The sequence below is a fragment of the Podarcis pityusensis genome (genome assembly GCF_964106645.2).
Source record: "Podarcis pityusensis genome assembly, chromosome: 6".
NCBI lineage: Eukaryota > Metazoa > Chordata > Lepidosauria > Squamata > Lacertidae > Podarcis > Podarcis pityusensis.
The window spans coordinates 69,818,952-69,843,967 of NC_138030.1; the positions used below are offsets into that span (position 1 = coordinate 69,818,952).

General features: G+C 43.3%; 1 protein-coding gene across 1 annotated transcript in view; it reads right to left on the reverse strand.

The window, feature by feature from the left end:
- Positions 1 to 25,016, reverse strand: part of LOC308479542 (vitellogenin-2-like) — a gene marked incomplete at its 5' end in the record, with an annotated part of 34,295 nt that overhangs the window by 3,866 nt on the left and 5,413 nt on the right. Inside the window, 23 exons of the mRNA XM_081010246.1 lie at positions 255 to 390; positions 2,271 to 2,409; positions 2,671 to 2,813; positions 3,964 to 4,176; positions 4,783 to 4,991; positions 6,227 to 6,455; positions 6,854 to 6,986; positions 7,576 to 7,761; positions 8,382 to 8,475; positions 9,087 to 9,258; positions 9,469 to 9,588; positions 11,261 to 11,362; positions 12,572 to 12,693; positions 14,284 to 14,381; positions 15,397 to 15,614; positions 16,616 to 16,834; positions 17,190 to 17,315; positions 18,630 to 18,795; positions 19,146 to 19,303; positions 19,409 to 19,559; positions 20,559 to 20,707; positions 20,827 to 20,988; positions 23,496 to 23,747. Coding sequence (XP_080866372.1) covers positions 255 to 390; positions 2,271 to 2,409; positions 2,671 to 2,813; positions 3,964 to 4,176; positions 4,783 to 4,991; positions 6,227 to 6,455; positions 6,854 to 6,986; positions 7,576 to 7,761; positions 8,382 to 8,475; positions 9,087 to 9,258; positions 9,469 to 9,588; positions 11,261 to 11,362; positions 12,572 to 12,693; positions 14,284 to 14,381; positions 15,397 to 15,614; positions 16,616 to 16,834; positions 17,190 to 17,315; positions 18,630 to 18,795; positions 19,146 to 19,303; positions 19,409 to 19,559; positions 20,559 to 20,707; positions 20,827 to 20,988; positions 23,496 to 23,747 — 3,697 coding nt within the window. The remainder of the gene's footprint in view (positions 1 to 254; positions 391 to 2,270; positions 2,410 to 2,670; positions 2,814 to 3,963; positions 4,177 to 4,782; positions 4,992 to 6,226; positions 6,456 to 6,853; positions 6,987 to 7,575; positions 7,762 to 8,381; positions 8,476 to 9,086; positions 9,259 to 9,468; positions 9,589 to 11,260; positions 11,363 to 12,571; positions 12,694 to 14,283; positions 14,382 to 15,396; positions 15,615 to 16,615; positions 16,835 to 17,189; positions 17,316 to 18,629; positions 18,796 to 19,145; positions 19,304 to 19,408; positions 19,560 to 20,558; positions 20,708 to 20,826; positions 20,989 to 23,495; positions 23,748 to 25,016) is intronic.

The following is a 25,016-nucleotide window of genomic DNA, read 5'->3' on the forward strand; positions in this document are numbered from 1 at the left end:
TATCAGTAAGCATCTTCAAATGGTTAGAAATAATATTCTGATAAGAGATATTCTTCTGGCATATTTTATTACTGAGTTTTCAACCCAGAAAGTGATTCAGTAACTGGCATGGAGTTTGGAAGGTGTGCTGAGGACCAAATCAGATCTCTCAACCACCTGATAAGATGCTTCCAGGATTTGTGGTTTGTAGCCCTGGTGTAAACCAACTTTTGCTGGAACCAGGAGAGCAAAACGACGCTGGCTAACCTACTAACCTTTCAGATTTTCCACAAATGAGGATGGCAGATTAGAGATGAAACTCCAGGCGTGGGACTGCTTTGCTAAATCTTCTGCATGTTGGGCTACAGGGAGTGGAAGTGGTAGCCAGATGTTTGGGTCATAAAGTGTGACCTAAAAAAAAGGTAAGATGTATACATAATATCAGTGCTATTTTTCGAGAAAATGATGTGCCGGAATTCACCACCAACGCCTCCCTTGTTGTCTTATAATGGCAATGGCGCCCACCTGAGAGGTGCCGCAACAGAGTTCCAGTGAGTTCTGGCTGAAAGAAAGGCCCTGCATAATATTTCTATTGCAAGGGGAAGCAACACAGGTGGTAGAAATGGTTAGAAAGTCATACTGGAAATATGTTAAGTAAAACAATTGCACTCAGTTAATGGGCAGTGTCTGTTCCAGGTTTGAGAGACCTCTGGGCTAACTGCTCTCTGAAAGGTCCTCTCCTCTGCTGGTGCTTCATGGTGGCTCTATCTGGTGACAGGGGTCGGCAGCAGCACTCTGAGCAGTTGGATCCAGCCACCATTTAAATTTCCCAGAATGCCACAACACTCCAGGGCATGGTAAGAAATTTAAATAGCAGCTAGACCCAGCTGCCTGGTGGTGGCTAAAGTGCCCATCTGGAAATGGGTTTTGTTTCTTAAGGGCTCCAAGGCAGATGTCCATGGTGAGTTGTGTCAGTGTGTTGGGTCCTCAGCAGCTGCCCAAAAACACCAGACACTAAGACCAGGTGCAGCAATGGCGAATGTTTCACCTGCTAAATTCCCACATCCTATATATATATTGGGACGCGGGTGGCACTGTGGGTTAAACCACAGAGCCTGGGACTTGCCAATCAGAAGGTCGGCGGTTCGAATCCCCGTGACGGGGTGAGCTCCCATTGCTCGGTCCCTGCTCCTGCCAACCTAGCAGTTCAAAAGCATGTCATGTGCAAGTAGACAAATAGGTATCACTCTGGCGGGAAGGTAAACGGCGTTTCTGTGTGCTGCTCTGGTTCGCCAGAAGTGGCTTAGTCATGCTGGCCACATGACCCGGAAGCTGTCTGCGGACAAACGCTGGCTCCGTCGGCCTACAAGGCGAGATGAGCATGCAACCCCAGAGTTGGTCACGACTGGACCTAATGGTCAGGGTCCCCTTTACCTTTATACATATATATCTATATATCTTTATATATATATCTGTTAGAGAACTAGGGCTGAACAAAAATGACATTTGGGTGGTGAAAGATGATACTTTTCACCCTGCCTGGAGGTGCCAGAGATTGAAATTGGGGCCTTCTGAATGCAAAGCAGATGCTCTACCATTGAGACACTGGCTAATGAAAGTCACCTCCTGCTTGGTTTTGGCTCAGCCCTAGTGCCAAGCATATAGCCCAATCCTAGGCATGCTGACTCAGAAGTATGTCTTATTCGGTTCAAGGGGACTTTCTCCCAAGTAAGCGAGTATAGGATTTTAGCCTTCATCTGTATTTGATTTCCTCTTTTCATTTGCTTAGTTCTTGACAAAGCCTTACACGCTCTTTGGAAAATGGAACAGATTAACGGAAAATAAACACATTTGCTTCATTTGCACAGTCTTATCGCATTAGTTCCTTCTTTCCTATGGTACAATATGAGCGGTTGGCACATGCAGCCTTCTTTCCATCTGCAGATTTGTGGAGGAATTTATCTTGAGAGCAGCATGATTCCATGACTCCCTCTGTGGGAAGCTTGGCTTTATTTGCTGATCTGTCATTTATTAATTGGAGCGATATAAATGACTATTTAAACAATTGTTTTAGGGTGGTGGGATTCAGAACGGCAAAGATTTGCCAGGAACAACCATACAAAAGCCACCCCTCACCTCCTGCCCTGGCCATTGTGAGCTCACAGGGTTCCGGATGCCATGGCAGTTCCACGACAGATCTTCACTCCCCGCCCCCCATCCCCACACGTACACTTTGGATTGCTGCGTTAAGATTATTAAGGAATGTGAAAACCCCAAAGCAAATAATTTACATTATGTAGCTTCAGAACAAAAGCACAGCTTCTCGGAGATGTGAGAGCCACGACTACAGAAGTCTGCTGTGAAGGATTCTTCTGTTCTCTTTGGGACAATCCAAGCCTACAGGCCATATCAGGAACAAATGTGGATAGCCTAAAGGGAAAAGGAGTGAAAGGATTAAATCCACATTTGGTAGAATGCCTTAAAATTCTGTCCGTTTCAGACTAGAAACAACCTTCACTGGAAGGAGAAGAGGAAGAGTACTAATGTTTTTAATCTAACTCATTTTGTTGGGGCAAGAAACACACACATAATGGCATCCCTTGCTGGTAGTTCTCTGCAGATGTAGCTCAGATTGATTTCCACATATAGATTTAAACATATATTTGAAGTTCTGAATTACTTAATTCTCACCCACTTGCAGCAGCTTCTAGTCTTGGAGGAACTCTGAACCAATCCACCTTGATTTGCACAGCTGGATAACCAGCAAACCATCCATATTCAACCTTTGTTGCAATATTGTAGTCTCGGCAATCCCAGCCCCATTTTAGATAACCCTGGGAAGAAATAGGTAGTGGATTTTATGCCTCTGATATAAAAATTAAAGTAGCTACATCGCTGCAGTTACTACACTGATTTTTCATATCACTGCACTCTTCTGTTTCCTTAACCATTACTGGGAAATGCAGTTCTAGGTTACAGTCTTTTTTTTCTTTCTTTTTTTTTAAAAAAGCATTTTTTAACCAAATACCATAGTGGCCTCTGAAAGTCAGGTAACACTTTCCATCCATTGCAGCTCAAGGCAACAACTGAGATGGCATTTCTGCCACCATTTGCAATGAATCTTTTCAGGCAGAACTTCCAAACAACTGCCTGAAATAAAAGCGACCAGCAAAATGGCAACCCAAGAAAATCTGTTAAGAAGCAGGCCACAACTGAAATAAACTTCTTTCTTGCTTTGACTCCTTTACGCCTGTGGCAGCCCTGTTGTCAGGGAATGGGGGGGGGGTGAGAAGGGGGAAAGGATGGGGAAATATAGAGATAAGCCTCCGATCGTTAGTAGTTGCACTTCCTCGGAGGTGGAGGGTGACGAAGGGTTGTCAGAAAGCAATGAATCAGGGAGGGGGGAGCAATTTCCGGGGCCTAGCTCTTCACGTCACAGAGGAAGGAAAGGGAGAGGGCTCCGGAAGTGGTTATGCTGGAGAAAATGAAAGGAACAGGCAGTCTCTGCAAGTGACACCGAATGATGCAGATGTGCTCTGAGAGCTCTGTGTAAATAGGAGAATGAAACTAATAAATCCTATAAATCTGACTCTTATCTCTTCTAGCACCCACCAATCAACCTTTGACACCTGTTTAGGGAAGTTTTTAATGTTTCATCTTTTATCTCATTATTATTATTATTATTATTATTATTATTAATATTCTGCTGGGAGCCGCCCAGAGTGGCTGGGGAAACCCAGCCAGATGGGTGGGGTATAAATGATAAATTATTAATAATTATTACTACTACTACTACTACACTCCATGGCCCTGACTTTGCCACCACCTCTCCCCAGCCCTGTCCACATAAACAGCAGATACACTGGTGCCAGGAGTAAGGTGGTTCTGCAGCTCTGCCCCACTACTACTGATAAATATTGTAATTGTTGCTGAACGACTTGGTTGGGGAAATACAGTATTTTTGGTTATATAGTTGTTTCTTACCTCAGCCTTCTGAGGATCAAGAATGGAAATACCAGCACAGAGCTTGGGTCTTTTGGATTCTTTTAAGTCTGACACAAAGACTTGTACTGTAGGCCTGGAAGTGTGTAACTCATCGTGGAGCTCAAGGTGAAATATGGTGACCTTCTTCTCATTCTGGATAGCACGGAGATCAGCAACCAGCACCGATGCTTTATTGTGTCTCAAGAATTTGGGCTAAAGTCAGAAGTAAATGGGGGGGGGGGGATTACTTCAGAAACATTACCACAAACATTATTGCACAGTTCAAGCAAAACTGAACAGCACACTGGAATTTAAATACATCTTCCTGGTATAATATGCTGTTTTACAAAACATTTCCAATGAAATTCTATTGTGCAAGATCAGATATTTAATGAGGTTATATCATTTAAAAGGTCCTAATTTTATCAGCACAAGGGCTGAAAAACAAAGCAGTATTAAGCAGTAGGCTGAATATTAGTTAATAAGCCAAAAACATTTTGAAATAGGTTCATAATCTATGAAAGCTTTAGTACACTAACTAGTAAGTGTATTTAATAATGCAGCGATTTTAACTTTCACATATATGAACTATATAGCCTAGCTACAACTGAGCAGACTACAGAATAGGTGCTGAAAGTTTCCCCATTCATTGTGATAGCCCATTTTCACATGCAAGTTATGAATATGGATGAGCGGCCCAGCACTTAGTTGTAAGACTGGGTGCTTTCCCTCTGCGAGTCTCACCCAACCACCTCTTTCCATTCATTCCCTCCCTCCTCCACACACCTTTGTTTCATTTTCATTTCAAGCCATACAAACCAGTTCGGTTCCTTTACTCTTCTTGGTTTTAGCGTCCTCTTTCTTCACTTTAGTCTTCCACTTCTTTCTCTTAGCCTTTTGGTCTTCATAAGAAGAGGATTCATTATCTGCATTATCTTCATCTTCCTCGGCGTGCCTCAGGTGGATTGTGTTTGAATGCGATTTAGAGTCTGCTTGAACCTCCAGCTGTATTTTGGTTCTAGCCGCTTCTGTCGAAAAAACCCGTGCATGAGTTAGAACAATAACTATTGAAAGGTAGACAACCATCAGTTGTGGGGAGCATCAGGTAGGGTGTCAAGCGCTGACATTACTGGCCCACAACTGTGCAGGGTGCCGGACGACTGCTGCCCTCCAGAGCTTCCAGGCCTTACTCCTCCTCCTAACATGCAGCTGCTGCTTGTTCCTCCCTCCAGACATGCAAAGAATGACCAGAGTCAATAGATTCTCCCCTTCTTCTGAATAACTGCACTGGGCCCAGAGAAGGAGGGCAAGCAAATGGATAGCAGTGATGGAGATGGGTCCATTCGTGGAGAGAAGGACCAATGGAGAGCATCTTGCCCAAGGGCTCTTCAAAGTTGACACTAGTGAGCATTGTGTGTGTAAGGTAAAGGTAAAGGTACCCCTGCCTGTACAGGCCAGTCGTGACCGACTCTGGGGTTGCGTGCTCATCTCGCTTAAGAGGCCGGGAGCCAGCGCTGTCCGAAGACACTTCCGGGTCACGTGGCCAGCGTGACGAAGCTGCTCTGGCGAGCCTGCACCAGCGCAGCGCACGGAAACGCCGTTTGCCTTCCCGCTATAAAGCGGTACCTATTTATCTACTTGCACTTAGGGGTGCTTTCGAACTGCTAGGTGGGCAGGAGCTGGGACCGAACAACGGGAGCTCACCCCGCCGCAGGGATTCGAACCGCCGACCATACGACCGGCAAGTCCTAGGCACTGACGTTTTACCCACAGCGCCACCCGCGTCCTATTGTGGGTGTAGATTACTGTTAATGAACCCATTGACCTACCGCATGGAAACTGCAATGGAACCTTTCTCCAGACCTAAACACATTTGCCTGGAAATATTTCCCATTGATTCATAGGGTGCACACTGCCCAAACAAATCAAAGCTGGCGAGATTTCCCCCTTTTAGTGGGGCTTCTTGTTCACTTTTAAGATGACAGATAATTCCTCAGCACTTTATTCATCAATGATAAGGAGAAACTGCATTTATGAAAGTATTTTTCTAATCAAATGTTTGGTGCTCTCCTTTTTGCAAAGAATTGACTGCCATGAGGTGATGGGATGGGGCTTCTGCAGAGTATGGAGGGAGACCCCCAAGAAAGGCAAAGTATTATTGTATAGGAATTGTTTACAATTCAGTATAAGGGTTGAGAACCACAAAATTAGTGTGCGTATTCAAGTTTGATTAGTAATGATAAATTTCTAATAGAAACTGTACCTGGTTTCACAGCTAGTCTGACTTCGCATTGCCCAAAATACTTGTGTAGGTATGCATCTTTGAAGAACGCAGTGCTGCACTCTTTCATGGTGAGACATGTTTGATATCCTAAGCTAGATAGTTTGATATATGAGCTGGGTGAACACATTGCATTTCTTTGACTGTGGTGAAACTCTTCTTTCAAGCCATAAATGAATGCCCGTGATGCAATATCAAAGACACTTCTTTGCTGCGTTAAAAAGAGCAACAACCGATAAAATATTGGACAGGGAAAAAAGTAGTAAATAAATTCTGAGGCAATTCCCCCCGCCCCCCCTTATATGAAACTGTATTTACTTCACCAGATTAGTTAAAGCTTAATGCCTGGATATGCATAGATAGGTAAACTGGGTGCCCCAACGCGTTTCCACAAAGTAGATCCGGTGAAGTTTTATTATATAGATAGGCTACAATTGTGAATTACTGAAACGGTATATATTTACTTCACAATATTTCAGTGGATAAACAAATATTTTGATTCTTTAATTGAGCATATTGGATAAGTATGGAAATTTATAAATAAACTGGAATCAGCAGCAGGACCTGGATCATCTGCTGTGTGTATATTTGCAATGTACTATCCATTACCCTTTTGGTCCTAACTTTTGATGATCCAAAGCATTGTTCTAGAACATCAAATCCAATCAGCTCTGGTGGAACCGGGGTCATCAAAGGTGAATTTGGTTCATCCGCATTCCTTGACACAGCATAAAATTTAGTCCTGAAAGCACAGGTGTAAAACACTCAATATGTAAGTGAAATAAACCAAATATACATAATATAAGGTCGCTGTAATTCTCAGTCCAGCCATTCTCATGTTTGTCATGACTTGAATGAATGGCAGAGGTGATACTGAGAACAACTGAGACACAAATGAGGCGTGTGATTCAGGAATCTGCTGGTGGAGAGAGTTGGCCAACCTTTCCAAAGCACACTCCAGACATCGTTGTGTTGCACATCCTTTGTTGCTCTTGGAATTCCACTGTAGTGAGAATTGCATTTTGATCTGTAGTAGCCACTTTAGTGTCTATTGAGGCTGACCCTGAAGTCCTTACTTAGGCAAAATTCTCATCTACTTTATTGCCTTGGTAAGGACTGCAAGATCAGGGCCACCAAATACCGGTAATAGAAATTGCCTGTAAAGGTAAATACATGTTTAGAAACCACTGCAAACATGACAAATTAAAAAGAAAAAGCAACCCTGTATATGTCCAGAAGTATTACTGCATTAAGAAACCAACATATATTTATAATTTTTGCAACAGCACAATTCACTGCTATTTGCCACAATTAAGTTATAGCTACTGTACCTCACAGCCAATAATTCTGTCTGCGTCTGGACTGGGGTCATTTCAAACTTAAATATTTCCTCTTTCATGTCTATCTTGGCATCAAATTTAACCGGCATGTTTGCATGGAATTTAGCGTGGAATTCAAGACCAGATTGGAAATGTGGTGTGTTGATTGCCATCACTCCTACCAGATGCGTTGATACGCTGAAAAAAGATGGAAATACCAACTTAGATAATAATGTAAACTATTCCCTCACACTCACTGTACACACATTTAGAATCTCATTTAATATGCAACATACAGAATGAGAATCTGTCAGTAAATATAACCACAAGGGACTATTAGTGATTCAAACATAGGAGCCGTGTCAATATTTTTGTTAGATCATGCAGATTATGAATTTTAGTGGTAGGGGACTTTCTTTCTTGGTGGAGTGGACTTGTATAGTTACAAATAAACTCAGATATTAAAGAATTTTTTTAAAGTCTTTTGTCACCTTTCCTTTGAATGGAAGCCAAACCTGGTTAAGCACTGCCTCTGTAATTTCTCACAGACTGAGGTAATGGAAGCACAAAGCAATATTCTTCTTTGATAAAGGTATAGTGCTGTCCGCTACACCTGCAATCTGACATTCCCAGGTGCCAGGTGGCTCCACTTGAAAAACTTGCAATAGTGTGACTCATATCTCCCATCTTTGGAACAGAAGATAGAAAGCCAAGGGACTACCAAACCCCAGTTTGGACTATGTAAACAATTCCTTCCTAATTTCACCATTCATCAGAAAATTAAGCAATCCGAATTTCATATCAGCAATCATGCCTACCTTGAGTTAACATCAGCACTAAGAAGCAGGCTGGCTTTAAGCAACTGTTCTGCTCCAGAGTCATTAGTCAATGAAGGAAATATCTTCCCATCGACTGCAGGAAGTAAAAAAAGAGTGATTAAATGTCAAAAGCATGAAGTGAAAAAGGAACTTAAGACATGGATTTACTGTTATCAGCTAGCATATTTTCATTTTCACAAATGTATAAGCAATTCACTAAGTTCTAGGGATGGGTGAATCTGTCAATATTGGTTTCTCTGAAGTTTCTAATTTTCCAGCAGCTCACTATGTTACTGCATCAGTTTGCATGAGTATGAGTGTGTGTGTGTGTGTGTGTGTGTGTGTGTAATCACAAAAAGTTGTTGGCATTTTAGTGCATATTTTCCCAGGATGTGCTTTTCTGCAAGCAAATTCCCATATACATATTTTGCTAACATAGCATTTTGCATGTTATTTTCATGAATATGTGCATTTTTAGGCACACTTTCCTCTAATATGCACATCTGTGTACACATTTTCTGGATGGGGAAGTACACCGCAAAATCAGGAGAAGTGCAATTTTTTGAAGGATAGCTGTTTTCCGCTTCACATACTGTTTCTGAGAGTGAAAATTAGATAGGTTCATGCAAGCTGAACTGAATCTCTCCACCATCCCCAATGATCACTAACAAAGCTAAGGTGGTATGGGGCTGTACCAGTGCTCACCCTTTGCTGAAACATCTGCCATGCTGGCGCTATATAAGCCAAGTTCCAGTGGGAGGCCTACACAGGTAGGTACAATGTGTCGAAGTTCTCCTGCCAGTATGGGCTGGGTCCATCTGCCTGTTATGCCATTTTGGAACAGGGTGGTCAGCATCTCTGCTGGTTGGGTCACAAGCTAAGCAAAATTAAAGATGTAAGTGTGTTAATCAGCAATTGGAGATGGAGAGTATTTCCACACCCTTCCAGACTGACAAAAGTTGATATATACGATATCTTTATTGTCATTGTCACATACAGAACAATGAAATTGAAAAACTACATAAAACATTCAAAAACCCCTAAAAACTCTGAAACCCCATTTTAAAATACACTATACTTGACGTACCTTCACAGCCTTTCCAATGAGTTCTTTGTCAACCAGAACAAAGGCAATATCATGACTAAATAATTTCAGAGAGCTGAACAACTGAGGCTTTTCTGAAGGGAGTTCCTTCCATCCCTTTAGCTGGCAAGAGAGAAATAATTGGTTTTTTTGAGGTTGCTTATAGTCATGTCGGGTTTCACATAGTGTCAGTTTACCTTTAATTATTGCAGAAATTATATAGTTGCTAATTGAAACATACTCATTTGGTTTTCTTTGGACAAGGGGTAGACAACTGCAAGCCTAGGGACCTCTGGGCCTCTCTATATATGGTCTTTGGGACTCTCTCCAGGCCATAACCCTTCTTTGATCCATACCCCTCACTGCCCCTGCTCCACACCCTCCTTTATTTATTTTGCCTGGCAGGAGTTTATCATTGACCTATAATGCCTTCTGCGTGCCTGGATGCAACAATGTATTTATAGACACCTCCAACTTTGGGGTGACTGAACCATACCACTCTGTGAAGCACCTGTCCCCCTCCATTAAACAGCTTGCCTAGCCACCTGCCACCCATGCTGCTCGCTCATCTCCCTGTCTGCTATCACACCAAAGTTGGCGTAGTCTCCAATAGATGGTCGCACGAATCACAGCGTGACGACACCCTTGCATTTTATTTATATAGGAGGAGATCTACAGATTGTGTGTGCATGCACATGGTTGTCACCGATTGATTGATTGATTGATTGATTGATTGATTAACTGACTCTCATTGTTAAGACGTACTGTCAACCCACCATGGGAAAGTCTGAAAATGTGTTGTTTGCAACTCCTCTAAAATGGGAGACTTGAATTGTACTCTTCACAGGAGGTATAGTTAAATGGTGGGATTCACTCCCAGAAGCAGTAGCGATGGCCATCAACTTGGACGGCTTTACAAGAGGATTAGACGAATTCACAGAGGAAAAAGTTGTCCATGGCTACTAGTCACGATGACTATGTTCTGTTTTCACTGGCTGAGGCGGCATGCCTCTATATATACCATTTGCTGGGGAGAATGTTGTGGGGGGATGTTGTGTACTCAGGTCCTGCTCACAAGTTTGACATAGGCATTTGGTTGGCCACTGTGATAACAGAATGCAGGACTTGGTGGAACTTTGGGCTGACCCAGCAGTGCTCTTTTTGTGTTCCTATGCTAGCTAAACACCTATTATTTGCTACAAATGTTCTCTGAAACTTCTTGAAACAAACAACTGAAAAGGATGATAAATGGGATATTTTGGCAACAAATGGTGAGAACATGGGGTAGTGGAGATCAAGCCAAGATACACATGGTATGCAGTGTTTGGCTCTGGGAATAAGCTTTTGACTTCTCTTAGGAGGGTTCAGGCTAGATGGGGGATTGTTGTCCTTTCAGCTACTTATCAGGTTTGGTCGGAGGAAGAGTGGTTTGCGGCACCATCCAGAAACATGTATATCCATGCATGCAAAATGCAGCGGCTACTAGCCTCAATGGCTATGTTCTATGGCCACTGCCAAAGGCAGTATGGCTCTATCAGTTGCTGGGGAAATGCAAGTGGACAGGGTGTTGTTGTGCTCAGGTCCAGTTTACAGGTTTCCCACTGGCATCTGGATGACAACTGTGACAACAGGATGCTGGAATGGATGGACCATTGGCTTGATCCATCAGGGCAGTAGTAACCCCCTTCAGTGGGGATGAAGTTAGGCTAAAAAAGCAAATGAAGTGGCAGGCCACACTTCCAATTAAAAATGTACTGCGATTCAAACTAACAACAACAAAAAGGCACACACGTACCAGTTTCCCAAGCGCCCTAATTTTTTTGTACATTGAAGACTCAGCAAATGGAATATCTTGTGTTTTGAAGATATCGGCAAGGCCTTCCAGGTCTAAACGAACCTATGTAAAGTAAATAAGCTTTATATGCGCAAAAATATGAATCACGGAATCACTGAAGAACAGAAAATGAAGAAAGGTTGTTTAGTAAATCTTTGTAAAGAAAAGGCCTGGAGGAAACTAAACAGAGCAGAGAAGATATTGGAGGAATTCCACTGACAGTACGATTTCATCTCAGGTAACTTCTTTTCAATACCTTCCCTACACTGAAGCATTGAAACACCAACTGAAATGACTATTTGGAATAAGAGGAAGTCCAGATAGGAAGAAACCAGTGATGTTGGAACCTTCAAACAAGGGGTGGAGGAAAAATTCAATCCAGTTCATATTTAAAGCTGAATCTATCAAAGTTGCACTTTTCAAAACAAATGAGAACCGAAACACAGCTATCTTTGGAAATTCGTGCAGATATGAATTTTGCAGCGCAGTTTTCCAACCTAACAATGCTTACAGAAATGCACATGTTAGCGGAAAGTATGAATAAAAAATGAGATATCAGTGAGCATAACACAAAAATGCATTGTATTAGGGGAAATCGTTCCAAAAATGTGTACACTGCATACAAAAAGCTGTTTGTTAGGAGAAATTCACACTAAAATGCTGGTGAATTTCCATGAGGTTTTTTTTTAAAAAAAAACAATAATCTGCAAATTGCTGCTAAATGTGGAAAACTGAATATAAGATTTTAAAAAATCAGATACTGAGAGAACTGGAATTGATAAATCCTTCCCTCCCTACTTCACACACAGTATTTTCCTCGGCAGTGTTCCTTTGTTTATGATAAACTACCATTCTTGCCCCTGGCAAGCAACATGGCAGGTTGCTAGGGACAAGAGGAATATTAGCATGCAACAGAAACAAAGCATATTTGGCCCTGAGCATTATAGCTTAGATCACTCCTGATGTAGCTGGACTACCATCACATCTGTACCATACATTTAAAGTACTCTTACACCACTTTGGCAGTCATGGCTCCCCTCCCCCTAGCCTGGGAACTGTAGTTTGTTAAGGGTGCTGTGTGTGGTTGGAAAATGCCTTGGAGAGCTCCAATTCCCAGCACCATTGACAAAACAGAGCCCTTAATTTTAAGCTGCATGCCTTCAAATAATAATAATAATAATGTTGGATCTAATGAAAAAGCTAACATTTTCCTCTAAAACCATAGCTTTAGAAGAAGGAATTACATACCATTTTCCATTGGTATGTACTTACCTCTGCAATATCCATTGCTGAAGTGGCGTAGTAGCCTCTCATCTTTGCAAGGACTGATGGAAACAGTGTCTTCGGACTATTCATTAGGTAGACTCTTCCAATTGCACCAGCTCTGTAATTTCCTATGATAGGAATTTACAAAATAAATAAAAACTGTTTGCTGCTAGTTGTAGGATTTGTTTCACACAGACGGATGCAATTCGATATACTCACTTGCAAATTACACAGCAAGTGGAATCATAGCGAGACAGACTATTGGTCCATTTCGCTCAGTTCTGTCTACACTGATTGGCAGCAGCTCTCCAGGGTTTTAGGTAGGGGTCTCTCCCAGTACGTATGGTGCTCTCAGCAGTGCCTCATCCAAGGAGTGCAGTTCCCAGGCAGGGATATAGGGAATCAAGTGATCCCTTATACATCCTGCTCCCAAGTTGTTTAGGGCTTTAGATGTGAAGACGTTTTGCCCTGCCGCATCCCAAGCATACTCGTCCCTTTTGAGGATAGCTACAGAATTTTGTGGGGGCTTAGCCCCCTTCTTGAAAATGGCCCCCATGGCCCCACATAGATGGCGCCCCTGGTACGGGGAGATATATTGCATGGCAAGGCCCTGGGCCCTCCCCCACCTCTTGGAAAATAAAACACACGGACACCAATATTTTGGGTTAATGGGATAATTAAGGCCACAATTTTATTGGTTACAGATGTGAGCAGTATTGGCTTAGGCATTGGAACTGAACTGACTATATCTGACTCCTGCCCACCATGCAGGTAGTCTCATAAGGGTTAACCACCAGTAGGGGGTGCCCTGTTGATGTACATCAACTGCGAGCTCCTCTAGGGTCACTGATGGGGTCATGGCATGGCCCTAGCCCATACCCGGGCTTTGGACAGGATCCACACCCCTGGATCCCTTTAACGGAATACCCTTCAAGAGGAGGGGCAGATGAAGGACACTACCTCCCCTCCCATAAACCACTTTTTACCAATGCCTAACCGCCAAATCTTACAAAGTTGTGACGATTGCTACGAGGCAGGTGAAAAACACATGGCTGGTGCCAATTTGCCAAATGGGAAAATTCCTACCTGGCCCCCTAAACAGGCAACCAACCGTGGTCCATAGCAAGGCCAAAGGCAAACGCATGAAACTAGGGTGGGAGGGTGGGAGATCCAACACAGGAGGAGGCAAGAAGGAAGAGCCCCCCAGCCACGCGGCAGTTTAAATAGCGTAAGCCATGCCCCCTGGTTGACCAGATAGGTTGGACAGGGACTGTGACGCAGCTGGGTCCTCCAGTGACGCGGGAGGCTAGGCCACACACCCCTGACGCAGGGAGTGCATGTGGCCCGCCTGCATCCCCGCCCCCCCTGGGAAGGGGAGCGGCTTTACAGAAGGGTTTTGTAGGTAAAGATAAGGAGTTTGTGCTGGATTATACGATGGGAAGGAAACCTGTTTGAGGAATGAGTGCTGGTGTGAAGTCAAAAGATCCCTCACACTTTACCATCTAAAGTCTGTGACATTGACATGGGAACTTGGAACATTAGTCTCCCTTCATCATAGGTTCCTCGTTTAATATATTACCAAACCACAGCATGGGATGATTCAGCCATAATCTCTTGAAATATAACGGTGGAGCTTCGTACAGCAGCAACATCTCGCAGGACAAGTTTAAAAGGAAAAAAGGAAAAAAAGAAATCATGCAGCTGAACCAGTTACTTACGGTAGAAGCCATCGATGTGGATGACGCTGCTGTAGCGAATGCTCAGCTTCTCTAGTCTGGGAGAGAGCAGCATGATGGCAACTCTGCAAGCTGCAGACCTAAGGGACAGCAGTGGAACAATATCATCATCCTATTTAAGCAGTGCTTTTTTTCTTGAAAAATGTTTAGGGGTACTCTCATTTTCCTACTCATATTGAAATATTGCCCTTCAATGAAGCCAAACTTAGATTCACAAAATGTCTAGGGGTACGCATACCCCTGCGTCCCTCCAGAAAAAAGCACTGTATTTAAGACACTTCAATAGACTTAGCAACTTTCAGGAAGATGTTTACTTATTATCAAGAGGGAAATCAAAATCTTTCACGTTGTTGTTTTTTGTTTGTTTTTAAAGACCCCAGTGGAGTTTAAAGGTTCTCCCACTCACATGGGGCCTGCTCAGGGGCGGACCTTGGTCACATGCTGCCCTGTGCAAAGCCACATGACTCCCTCCCCCCAGACCTTGTGGCGCTGGCCTAAGCCAGGCTTTGGGAAGGACGTGTGAGGTTCTGGCAGGGTCCTAGAGCACTCTCACTTCTTTCCCAAAGGCCAGTAAGTGCTTGCCCATCTTTGGGAAGGAGGAAGGAGGGCTCTAGGGCCCTGTCTGAACCCCCATGCCTCCTTCCCAAAGCTGGGCAAGTGCTCACCAGACTTTGAGAAGGTGCCTTTCTTGGCTATGCGTCCAGTGCGACTCCCTGGCCTACTTTTTCGTGAGCGGATGCTGTGCAGGTGGGAAATCAATTCAGGATCCAACCACATAGGGTGGGCTGACTGTGTCGGTTAAGGATATAGAACCTTATTTCTGTTGAAGGCCGCTTTCCCTTGGGGGGTAACATTTGGGGGGCTGCATGCTGGTGGTGGGACCAGAGTAAAAAAAAAAGTGAATGACCACCAATCGTCTCTCTCCGACCCTATTTCTCTCTCTCTTTCTGAAAGACCCTTCCCTTCCAAACAGCCAGAGGTGTGAACCAATTGCTTGCACGGGGCTTTTGCAACCACGCCAATGGAGCTCCAGTAAACTCTTGGTGCTGTGCTGGTTTACTAGGCTCCCTTGTTTGTAGTTCTCCTTCTACTTACAGGTCATAGAGCTGTGGAATCTTGCCCATGGCCAAGACCTTCATGTGTGAATAGGCAAAGCTGGCAACCTGCAGATTTCTCTCCCTTTGCACGACATTGGCCAAAGCTGTCACTAGAGGGACAGCTGGTTTGGTTTCAAAGAAAACAACACAGGCCACCATCCGGACTTTAGAAGGAAGAGAGTTGTTTGCAAAGATCTGAAAGAGAATTTCCCGCACCTGGAGAGAAAAAGGACAATGCCACAAGTTAAACGATAATTTATGTACCAATATAGAAAGCTGCCTTATGACTAGAAATGGGCGAATTTGTCAATTTCATGTTTTTCCAATCTCCACAATTTCCACATCATGTTGTGAAAATCCACCAGCATTTTAGTGCAAATTTCTCCTAATATGCATGTTTGTGTGGCATTTTGCCTAATATACAAGTTTTGCAGAGCAATTTTCCCTAAAAGAATGCATTTTTGCATGTGATTTTCATGAATTTATGCATTTTTATGCACACTTTATCCCCAGAATAAACATTTTTGTACACATGACTTGGCTGGAGAACTGCTTTGCAAACTTTGGAGAATAGACACACATATATCTAGCGGGTTTCTTCTTGGGGGGACACAGGGGGACGCATACCCCTAAACATTTTGTGAATCTTTGTACTTTTGTCCATTTACTGTATTCCCCCCCCCCCTGATTTGAACTATAAAACAATGCTTTTCTTGAGTCAAAATGAGAGTATCCCTAAACATTTTTAAAAGAAAAGAACACTGCATATATCTATAATAGTCAGTTATAGGACCCTCCTACATCTGAGCTGCAGTGTTTTGCAGAAATTGGTACTGTTGTAGCAGCCCATGATTTGACACTTCGGATGCAATTCAGAGATTAAAAGTTCACCTGTGACACAAGCAGTTAAATGCCTTTTTGCAAGGCACTGCACTTCCTGCTTGCCGCCATGTTACCTTTCTGTGAGAGAGGGTAGGAAAGGGTCTCTCAGAAGGCCACATAACCATCCCAGTGAACGCCTCTCATGTGCCCTTGGGAGGATCCTTTGCTAAGCAAATACACTTTTAGCAAAATAATTTGCACTGCACGGCATCCATTTGCTGATAACCCCGGTTCAGTGCCCTACGTTAATGTGCATGCTTCCTGGCCCCTATCTTAGATTACACCTGACATTTGCTCTGCGTCCCATTTATTTGGTTAAGAATGACTTTGCTTACTTCTGGGGCTTGCTTCCTTGCTATTTTCCTCAAGGCTAGTACTGCCTCGGTCTGGACATTCTCTGGCAAAGCATCAGCAGTTGATGAAAACCCTGGCAAGAACTTCTTGATGTAATTAATGCTGGCTGGTTCTCCTGCGTTGCCCATGGCCTTCAAGGCCAGCACCATGTCTTCCTCGTGTCCTTCGCTGATTGCACCAGCTGCAAGATCATGGAGAGGCTGGAAACAGAACAAGGGTCTCGTGTTAATCGTTCAGTTGCTGATCTTTCCTAGGAAGCTCAGGGGTGATGTTTGCCTATGTGGAATGCACAGGAACTCAAGAACAGCAAAACAACTAGCAGTTCATCCACACAAAACTCACAACTTGAATCCCTATTAGAAAATATATATATTTTTAAACACATTTTCTCTCAGAATGCACATGTGCATTTGTAGATGAGAGCTGCTTTGGGACGTTTAGGATGTGCGAAAGTCAGGGAATAACTGAGTCCCAATCAAATTCCCACAACCCAAGGCACCAATCTGCAGGCAGGTTTTTGCACACTTTTAGGAAATGTAAACACTGCTTTGTTACCTGAAGAATTTCAGCAGGGCAGGGGTGGAAGTCAGTGCAGTGCCTGTTTACCATGGCACCATATCCTAAGTCAACGACGATGCGAAGCGCTGAGGATTTCTGAACTCCAGGAGAGGTAATCAGATCCTGCAGAAGCCAAAACAAAGACAATGTAATGTGGATATTTGCTGGAACCATTGGTTTGTTTGAAATATATCTGAGCCACTTTCCCCAGAGCTCAAGGAGGCTTACATAAATTATTACACTAATAACTCCGGTACAGAGAACTACAGCTTGAAACCAAAAATAATGACCCACTATAAAGATTTTTCAGCCCTTCCTACAATTTTCTCAGACCCCCAAATCACCTGAAGCACCACCTCCTTCCCTACAGATGCCCTGCTGTAAGTAGTTCTACAGCCCTCAGTAGCTTAGATAGTGGTGACCTGGGAGAGGACATTTTCTGTGGCAGCTCCTAAGTTTTGAAATTCTCTCTCCATAGAGGTGCAACCAGGAAATGTTTTGGGCAAATGCTGAAGACACACCTCCTTTACCCTGGCCATTGACACCTGAGATGTGTGTTTTCAGAACCACCTTATTTCTTCTGATTGCTTTTTTTTTTTTTGTAATTGTAAGCTTCTAAAATAATTTTTAATTTAGTTTTTTTAATTGTTGTAACTTTGACTGAAGGATGAAGGACAGGTAATGATGATGATGATGATGATAAAACCAATCATCTTGCTATCTATAAGCCTTACTACACAGACGGGCCTTGTGCAATAGTTTAAATCTCAACTTCTGGTCCCATTACATATTTATTCCTGAGAATGTCAAAAGCACACCCTATTCTGACACCCAACGAAAACATATATTGCTTTGACGCTGTCCATTTCAGCACCACTTTACATCTTCTGCTTGCCTTCACTGATTTGCTCTTGTTTCCCTATGCAACTTGAAGCAAGATCACATGGGGCATAACAACCAATGACGTCACACCACCATGATGACATCATGGACCCCATAAACAAAATCATCTGGGTCAACGCCACTACCAATTGTATCAAATGGTAGTGCCAGCAAATAAGGACAGCAAGTGCAAAAAGCAAGCTAGAAAATGATACTGTGAAGAAACACTAGCTATATGGGAACAAAAGGATTACACACAGCATTGAAACAATGTCATTATTTTCAGTAATTTGTTTAGGGCTGCTGAGCATATTAATTCTGAGGTAAATCTCAATATCTGAGGCTCAAGATTATTCAAACGCTTTAACCACCTCGAAAAAGTGGAGAGATTACAAACTGATTAAAACTGATTGCATATCATTTATTCAAAAGAAAAGGAAGCTTTGTACTCTTGTGATCTTTTTCACTGAAGGCAGAAGAAAAACTGAGACTAAAATGCTGCTCTGAAGCTCCCTACTGCTTAGGGAAGTGGGTAACATTAAACAGTATACTTACTGCTGCCGCTTTTAAGGTAAGGCTACTGGTTTTTGTTAAATGGAAGGCCAAAGTAAGACTGAGAGCAGACTCCAAGGAATTGAGAGACTCTTCTTGAATTCTTTGCTTCAGGAACGTAAACGTATTGGTGGTTCCTGCTACAGCAACTGCACTCAAGAGCCAGCGCCTGTAAAGCAAGGTGAGAGATCGTCATCTTCTGTTTCCCCTGACTGGTAGGATCAGCATAATCACCTGGCATCCTTGGACAACGTCCAGTGCCCCACGGAGCCCACTTTTGATGGCTGCCTTGGTCCCCTCTTTTTTCAGCACTCTGCTGACTAGTAAGCCACCATTTCAGTTGCTTAAAATTGCAGAGAGCACCCATGATGACCTCCAACCACCCATTCGAGTCAAGTAAGAACTACCAGTGCACAGAGGAAGGGACCCACTAGAGGGCACTACACTGAGGCCCCACTCACACCTAGAGCTGGCCGTGCCAACTAAAAACACGGGTTGCACATTAACAGCATCAAATACCTATATAGCTGTCTATCTGCAAATTGTTTCCAGAGAGATTCAAGATCTTCAGAGGTGGCTGCTCGGGAAAGTTCAATAAGTTCTAAGAACTTGGCTGGCGTTTCTGGATGGAGTTGTAGCTGGCTCTCCTGAATTAGCCACTCCAGCATTTTCACCATCTATAAGGTAAACAGAGGGCGAAAGGCACTGGTTATATTCCCTTCTTGACTATTTAGAATAATTTTCTAGGCCTTCCGTTCATTTTCTGTTGCGAAACGTCTCACCCGTGGCTCAGGGTTATCGGTCTTTATTAGGTGCAGAGCCATCTGGGGAAGGTCTTCTGGAAACTGATAATGAATATTTCCGTAGTTTTGCAGCAAGTTCCCTGGCATTTTGTCTTGGTTGGTTGTCGTTTCGATCAAAGTCAAGTTTTGTCTGGATGGGGTAAGAAATAAATTAATGTATTAACGCTGAGAAGAAGGATTAAGGTTGAAGTCTATAGATTCTGACAGACAGGAAATGCATTCACTTTGACTGAGAGAAGCCCGTGTTCAGCATCACCATGGTGCCCAGTCTGAGGGCTCAAAGCATTGGTCAGTTTAGGATTCTACAACCTGTACATGCAGCTCAATGGTAGATCTCATGCTTCACATGAAGAAAGTCCTGGGTTCAGACTCTTGTTTCAAACCCTATAAGAGCTGCTTCAAGGCAGCATTCTTCATCCAGCATTGCATCAAACACTGATTATATATATTACTGCCCTTCATCAAAAGATCTCAGGACGGTTCACAGAATAAAATACAAGGTAAAACACAAGTAAATAATTTAACCAAAACAGCAAAACAATAATCCCTCTTTTCCACAAACACAATTAAAAGGATATAAATATTAATCAGCCCAAGGCCTGGTTGAAGAGGAATGTTTTTGCCTGGCACCTAAAAATATATAATGATGGTGAGCAGGCCACAAATGGGGAGCCACTGCAGAAAAGGCCCATTCTCATGGTATCACCCTCTGGACCTCACATGGAGGAGCCACACGCAGAAAGGAATGATAAACTCAGAGTCTGGGACGGTTTATACGGAGATAGGCTGTCCTTGACCTTGAGAGTTCTCTCACTTCAAGAGAAAATCAGCTAACCATTTGGAGAGCTGCCATATCTTTAATGTTGTCGTCACTTGTTGACCACAGAATGAAGTGATATTTTCATGTGATGCTGCAGCCATCACAGATCAAACACTCCAAACACTTGCATCTTCCCTGACATCACCTTAGACACAACGCTTTTGAAGGGTTTCCCATTCTCAGCTACCAGTCAGCAAACACAGCCTAATCATGTGCCAATAGAGTGATGTGCATGCATGTGCAAACCAATCCACAATTCTGGTGACATGCTTGTCCCTTGCTCTGATTGTACCGCCATGTCAGACATACCTTGTGTCCATAACAGCAGTACTACCAACTTCATTGAATGGGGAGATAGTATACACCTGCCAGGAGTCAACGTGTGTGATCAGGGCTCCGGTATCCATGTATTTTAGTCGGTAGTTGAAGGCCACAGCCCCTCTTGTGTTTGTGATGTTCTAAGAAGGACAAATAAACTGCTTATATCAAGTTCTTTTAAAATTAACTTGGTTTATACTATTTGAAGCAACCTCCGTTGTGAATATTTTCATCAATGGCTGCTGTTAAGGCTCCTTACCAAAGGACATGTAGGACAAGGCCGGACATAGGCCATTCCAATGTTCTTCACAACTTTGTTTGTGCAGTTGCTGAGGTCTTTGGTTCGGGAAATGGTGCTTACATTATTGGCCTTGTCCTCCTGGACAATGTACTTGGTGAGGCAAGTTCCTCCAACTCCATCCTGCAAAGAGCAATGGACAACAATGAAATCACAAAATCTTAGGTCCTAGGAAGATCGGAAAGTCTTGTGCACCATAGCAATGCAGTGCCCTACATAACCGTCTCCCTCACTTCCTATTAACCCACATAATTCAGGTTACAGTTTGTTAAAAGGAGAAATTAGGAATGAACAAGGCACACTAAGCTCATCAGAGTGAAGTGAGTAAAGTCATATGCTTTCAGGATGGGAATAGGTAAGCATGGGCAATGCAGGGCAATAGATATTTAGATAGGCTGAGTGGGAAGGAATTTATTTCATTTTTGATGTTCTTCTTCACCCTTGGTTCTCTTGAGGTACCAGAGATGGGTGCAACTTGGGGAAAGTGATATTGATCCTAATCTGGAGAAAGTTTTCATTTGAAATCAATTTATCTGCAATGAGATCATTGTGGACAAGGCATAATTTATGCGACAAACCTACCAGTATGTTGAATTCTCCCCCACCCCCAGATGTAACTCACTAGGAAGATTTTGCTTTCATTTTCAAGGTCTGAAAGTTCATTGGTCAATGTGAAAGCCACTCATCATATGTGATCACTACATATATGTTTATTTCACTGCTTCTATATAGCTGGAATCCCTTCATGGATCACTGCCTTGTCATGGTGAAGGGGCTTGAATATCTCCAAGAAGCTATGAGCTATACTGTGCAGAGCCACCCAAGACGGACAGGTCATAGCCAAGAGTGTAGACTAAATGTGATCCACCTGGAGAAGGAACTGGCAAACCACTCCAGTATTTTGCCAAGAAAACTCCATGGACATGAAAAAGGAGAAGCTTTGAGAAGTGAGAGTTTCCAAGGCACACTCTGGTTCATGAGGTCATGGAGAGTCGAACACGACTAAGACAACTAAACAACATATAGCTAGAAACCTGAGGTGTGTAGTAGCTTCTTGATCAAACTTGCATGTAATGCAATAATCTCACATCATAAGCTACACAGATATTTTTGCACTACTCAGACAATGAAGTTCCTTGATTTAGAAAATGTGTGGAGTAGCACATTACTTTTGGCACTCTCTAATTTAGTTGGCACGGCAGATTGCGTGGACAGGCGGAGTCCCCAGATCCCGCGCGGTCCCCCCGTCATGTGGAATAACGACTCATGACAACGTGCTATGGGATTAAATTGGCCACAACTTTATTAAATTTCAAATGTGGGTAGACCTTGGCTCAGGCATTGGGCGTTCTCCCTCCCCAGTCCCCAGCCGGGGACCTAGGGAGCATCAGGGTTATCCAGTGTGTGTGGGGGGGAATGGGCCGGCTCTGGAGAACATATGTTCAAGCAGAGATAGCCGCCCCCGTTACGCCGCCGCCGCAGGGGAGAGCAATAACGACCTTTCGGCCTACGGTCAAAGCCTCCCTTCATAAACCCTTTTAACGGGGAACCCTGGTATCGCCGCCGCAAAGAGGAAGATGGACTAAAGGATTCCGCCCAAGGCCTGATACCGCCAAAGTTGTGACGTTTTGCTACGGGAAATGCGAAACCTGCCAATGCAGGGAAATTCCTTTCAGGCCCTTTAACAGTGACCTTAACGTAGCAGCACCCGCATACCTGTGAAGAAAAGTTAACCTGCAAAACCTGTGAAGAAAAGTTAACCTGTAAATAAGACATTTACTGAGGGTGGGTAGGGTGGGAGAAGCTCTGGAGCCAAGTGAGGATTCCCAGGTAAGATCCTCCCTCTATTGTGTGGGCAGGTAATCCCTCCCCTACCTGGCCTGGTCTCCTTGGCAACGCTTCCCCCAGGTGGGATTGGACAACTGACTGAGGTAGGCGGAGACCTCCAGGTATTCCACCTGAGGGAAGGCAAACCAAGCCTATGCTGTTGGAGCCGCTCCAGATCTAGGGGCTGCGCGCGTCCACGCAAAGGACGCCCCCCGTTTTAAGCGGAGAGCGGTCATTGCAAAAGGGATGTTGGTTAAGGACATTGTCTGGGACAGTCTTCCCTAACCTGGTGCCCTCCAGATATTTTGGACTACAACTCCCATCATCCCTGATCACTGGCCATGCTGGTTGCAGCTAACGGCAGTTCTCCAAAACACCTGAATTATACCAGACAAAGGAAGGCTGGCCTAGGAAGTTTGGCAGGATGTCCTTTACATCTCTTCCAACCCTATAGTTCTGCATTCTGATTCATGTTCATCACTAGATCATTACAGCATCACATTTAATGTATTAATAAGGCACGATAAATCAAACACGACAGAAAGAACTTTTGAAGCACCACTCATAATTTTGGACACAATGCTCATAATGGAGTTAGCTCACTTTTGTTCAGATGCAAGTCATTAATTGCTAAGTAATCAAGTGATTAGAAAGCAATTAAGTGGTTCACAGGAATAAGCCCTGGGGGACACTTTCAGAAAGTTCCCATGTAAAAACAACAACACATGATTCTAATACGCTAATGTTTGTTCTTAAAATGAGTCATTTTAGAATCTGAAAAGACCAAAAAATAAATCCCATACCTCTTGCAACTCGTACACACTCTCCATCTCATTTACAGATATCTGCAGCAAGTTCAGGATGCCCCTTATTATATTTATGCACTCGATTGAGACATTTTTAAGGGCATAAATATTTCCGATGCAACCTCTTCTGTATTCAAACTTAAATGGTTCAGGAAAACATAGATCCAGCTTCTGAGTGAGAGTGGGTGTTTTGAAGGTTGGATCTCTGGGCCATATTCCATTGTATTCTTCCACCTGTGGAGAAAGGACCTAGGGGCAAAAGCAGCAGAAGAGTGAAGATTTGAGCCAAATTAAAATATTTACATGCAAGCAACAGAAGAGTCATATAAGGAGGAGAGAAAGATTTACCTAAATTTGAATGTGGCACCAAAACTGAGAACATGTATCTCCTGAGTGGGCCCTTACTCTCAAGTAACTATGTATTAAGTAGTTATTACATATTACATATTAACTATGTAATAAGTAACCTTATTTCTTCCTTCTAGTTGGGACCAGAATAGTATGCTGAGTAGGGTTCATCATGACCTCAGCGCTGTTCCTTGTGTTATGACACAATGCTGGAAATTGTTGTATGCTGGCAAACACTTCATTGTGCTCTGGTACAAGAGTCCTCCATTTTGGTTAACCTTGCAACTTATTCTCTTCTGCTGCCTTTCATACACCGTCCCCCTTATCTGTTTCTGGTTGCTCATTCCACCCCCTCTCTTAATGGAGGCTTACCCTCACAAGCTCTGTTCAATTTTACAAGGCCTATCAGAATGACAAACAGCTCCTACATTTCTAAAGCATTTGATGAGGTTACTGTCATGTCCACTTTCCCCCCCTTTTATCAGTTTCCCAGATGTACAACTCAACTGTCCACCCCAGTATAAAAAATTGTGTTAAGCTACCAAACTTCTGTATTTGTCTTCAAGTTTGCCATCTAATTCTTTAGGAGGTGCCGACATTGGTTGGCTGGTCCACATCTTTTTCACTAGCTTAGCAGAAATCTCCTAGAAGATCCCACGTAGCTACACTGATGCTTATGTCTTTCTGAGCTATTCTGAATAAATGGACCTCATTAGTCCAGCCATGTTTTGTTTCTGTGCGAGTTGTAATAAGCCATTCTCCTTCAGTTCCCTCACGGATGAAAATGTATTGATAACATCTGTATATTTTGGCTGAAAAAGTTAACCAAAAAGTATTGGGTGATATCTAATGTTAGTCATCTTCAGAGTGGAACCACTGAAATCAATAGCCTTAAGTGTTGATATCACCTTGCATACCAATACGCATAACAAAAGCATCAATGGCATTTTTGTTCTAAGAAAAGAGCTTTGGGTGGGGCCCTTCAACCTGTTTCCGCCTGCCTCTCATGAGATTCTAGACACTTGCTTCCATGCTTAAGCTGCCCACCCCTTCTCCACTCCTATCAAATGGTCTCCTATCAAATGGTCTCCTATCAAACCAGCTATCTAAAAAACCAGTCTCTCCTGTATCAGTTTCTACAGCCACAGCAGGCTCTGTAACTCTCCAATG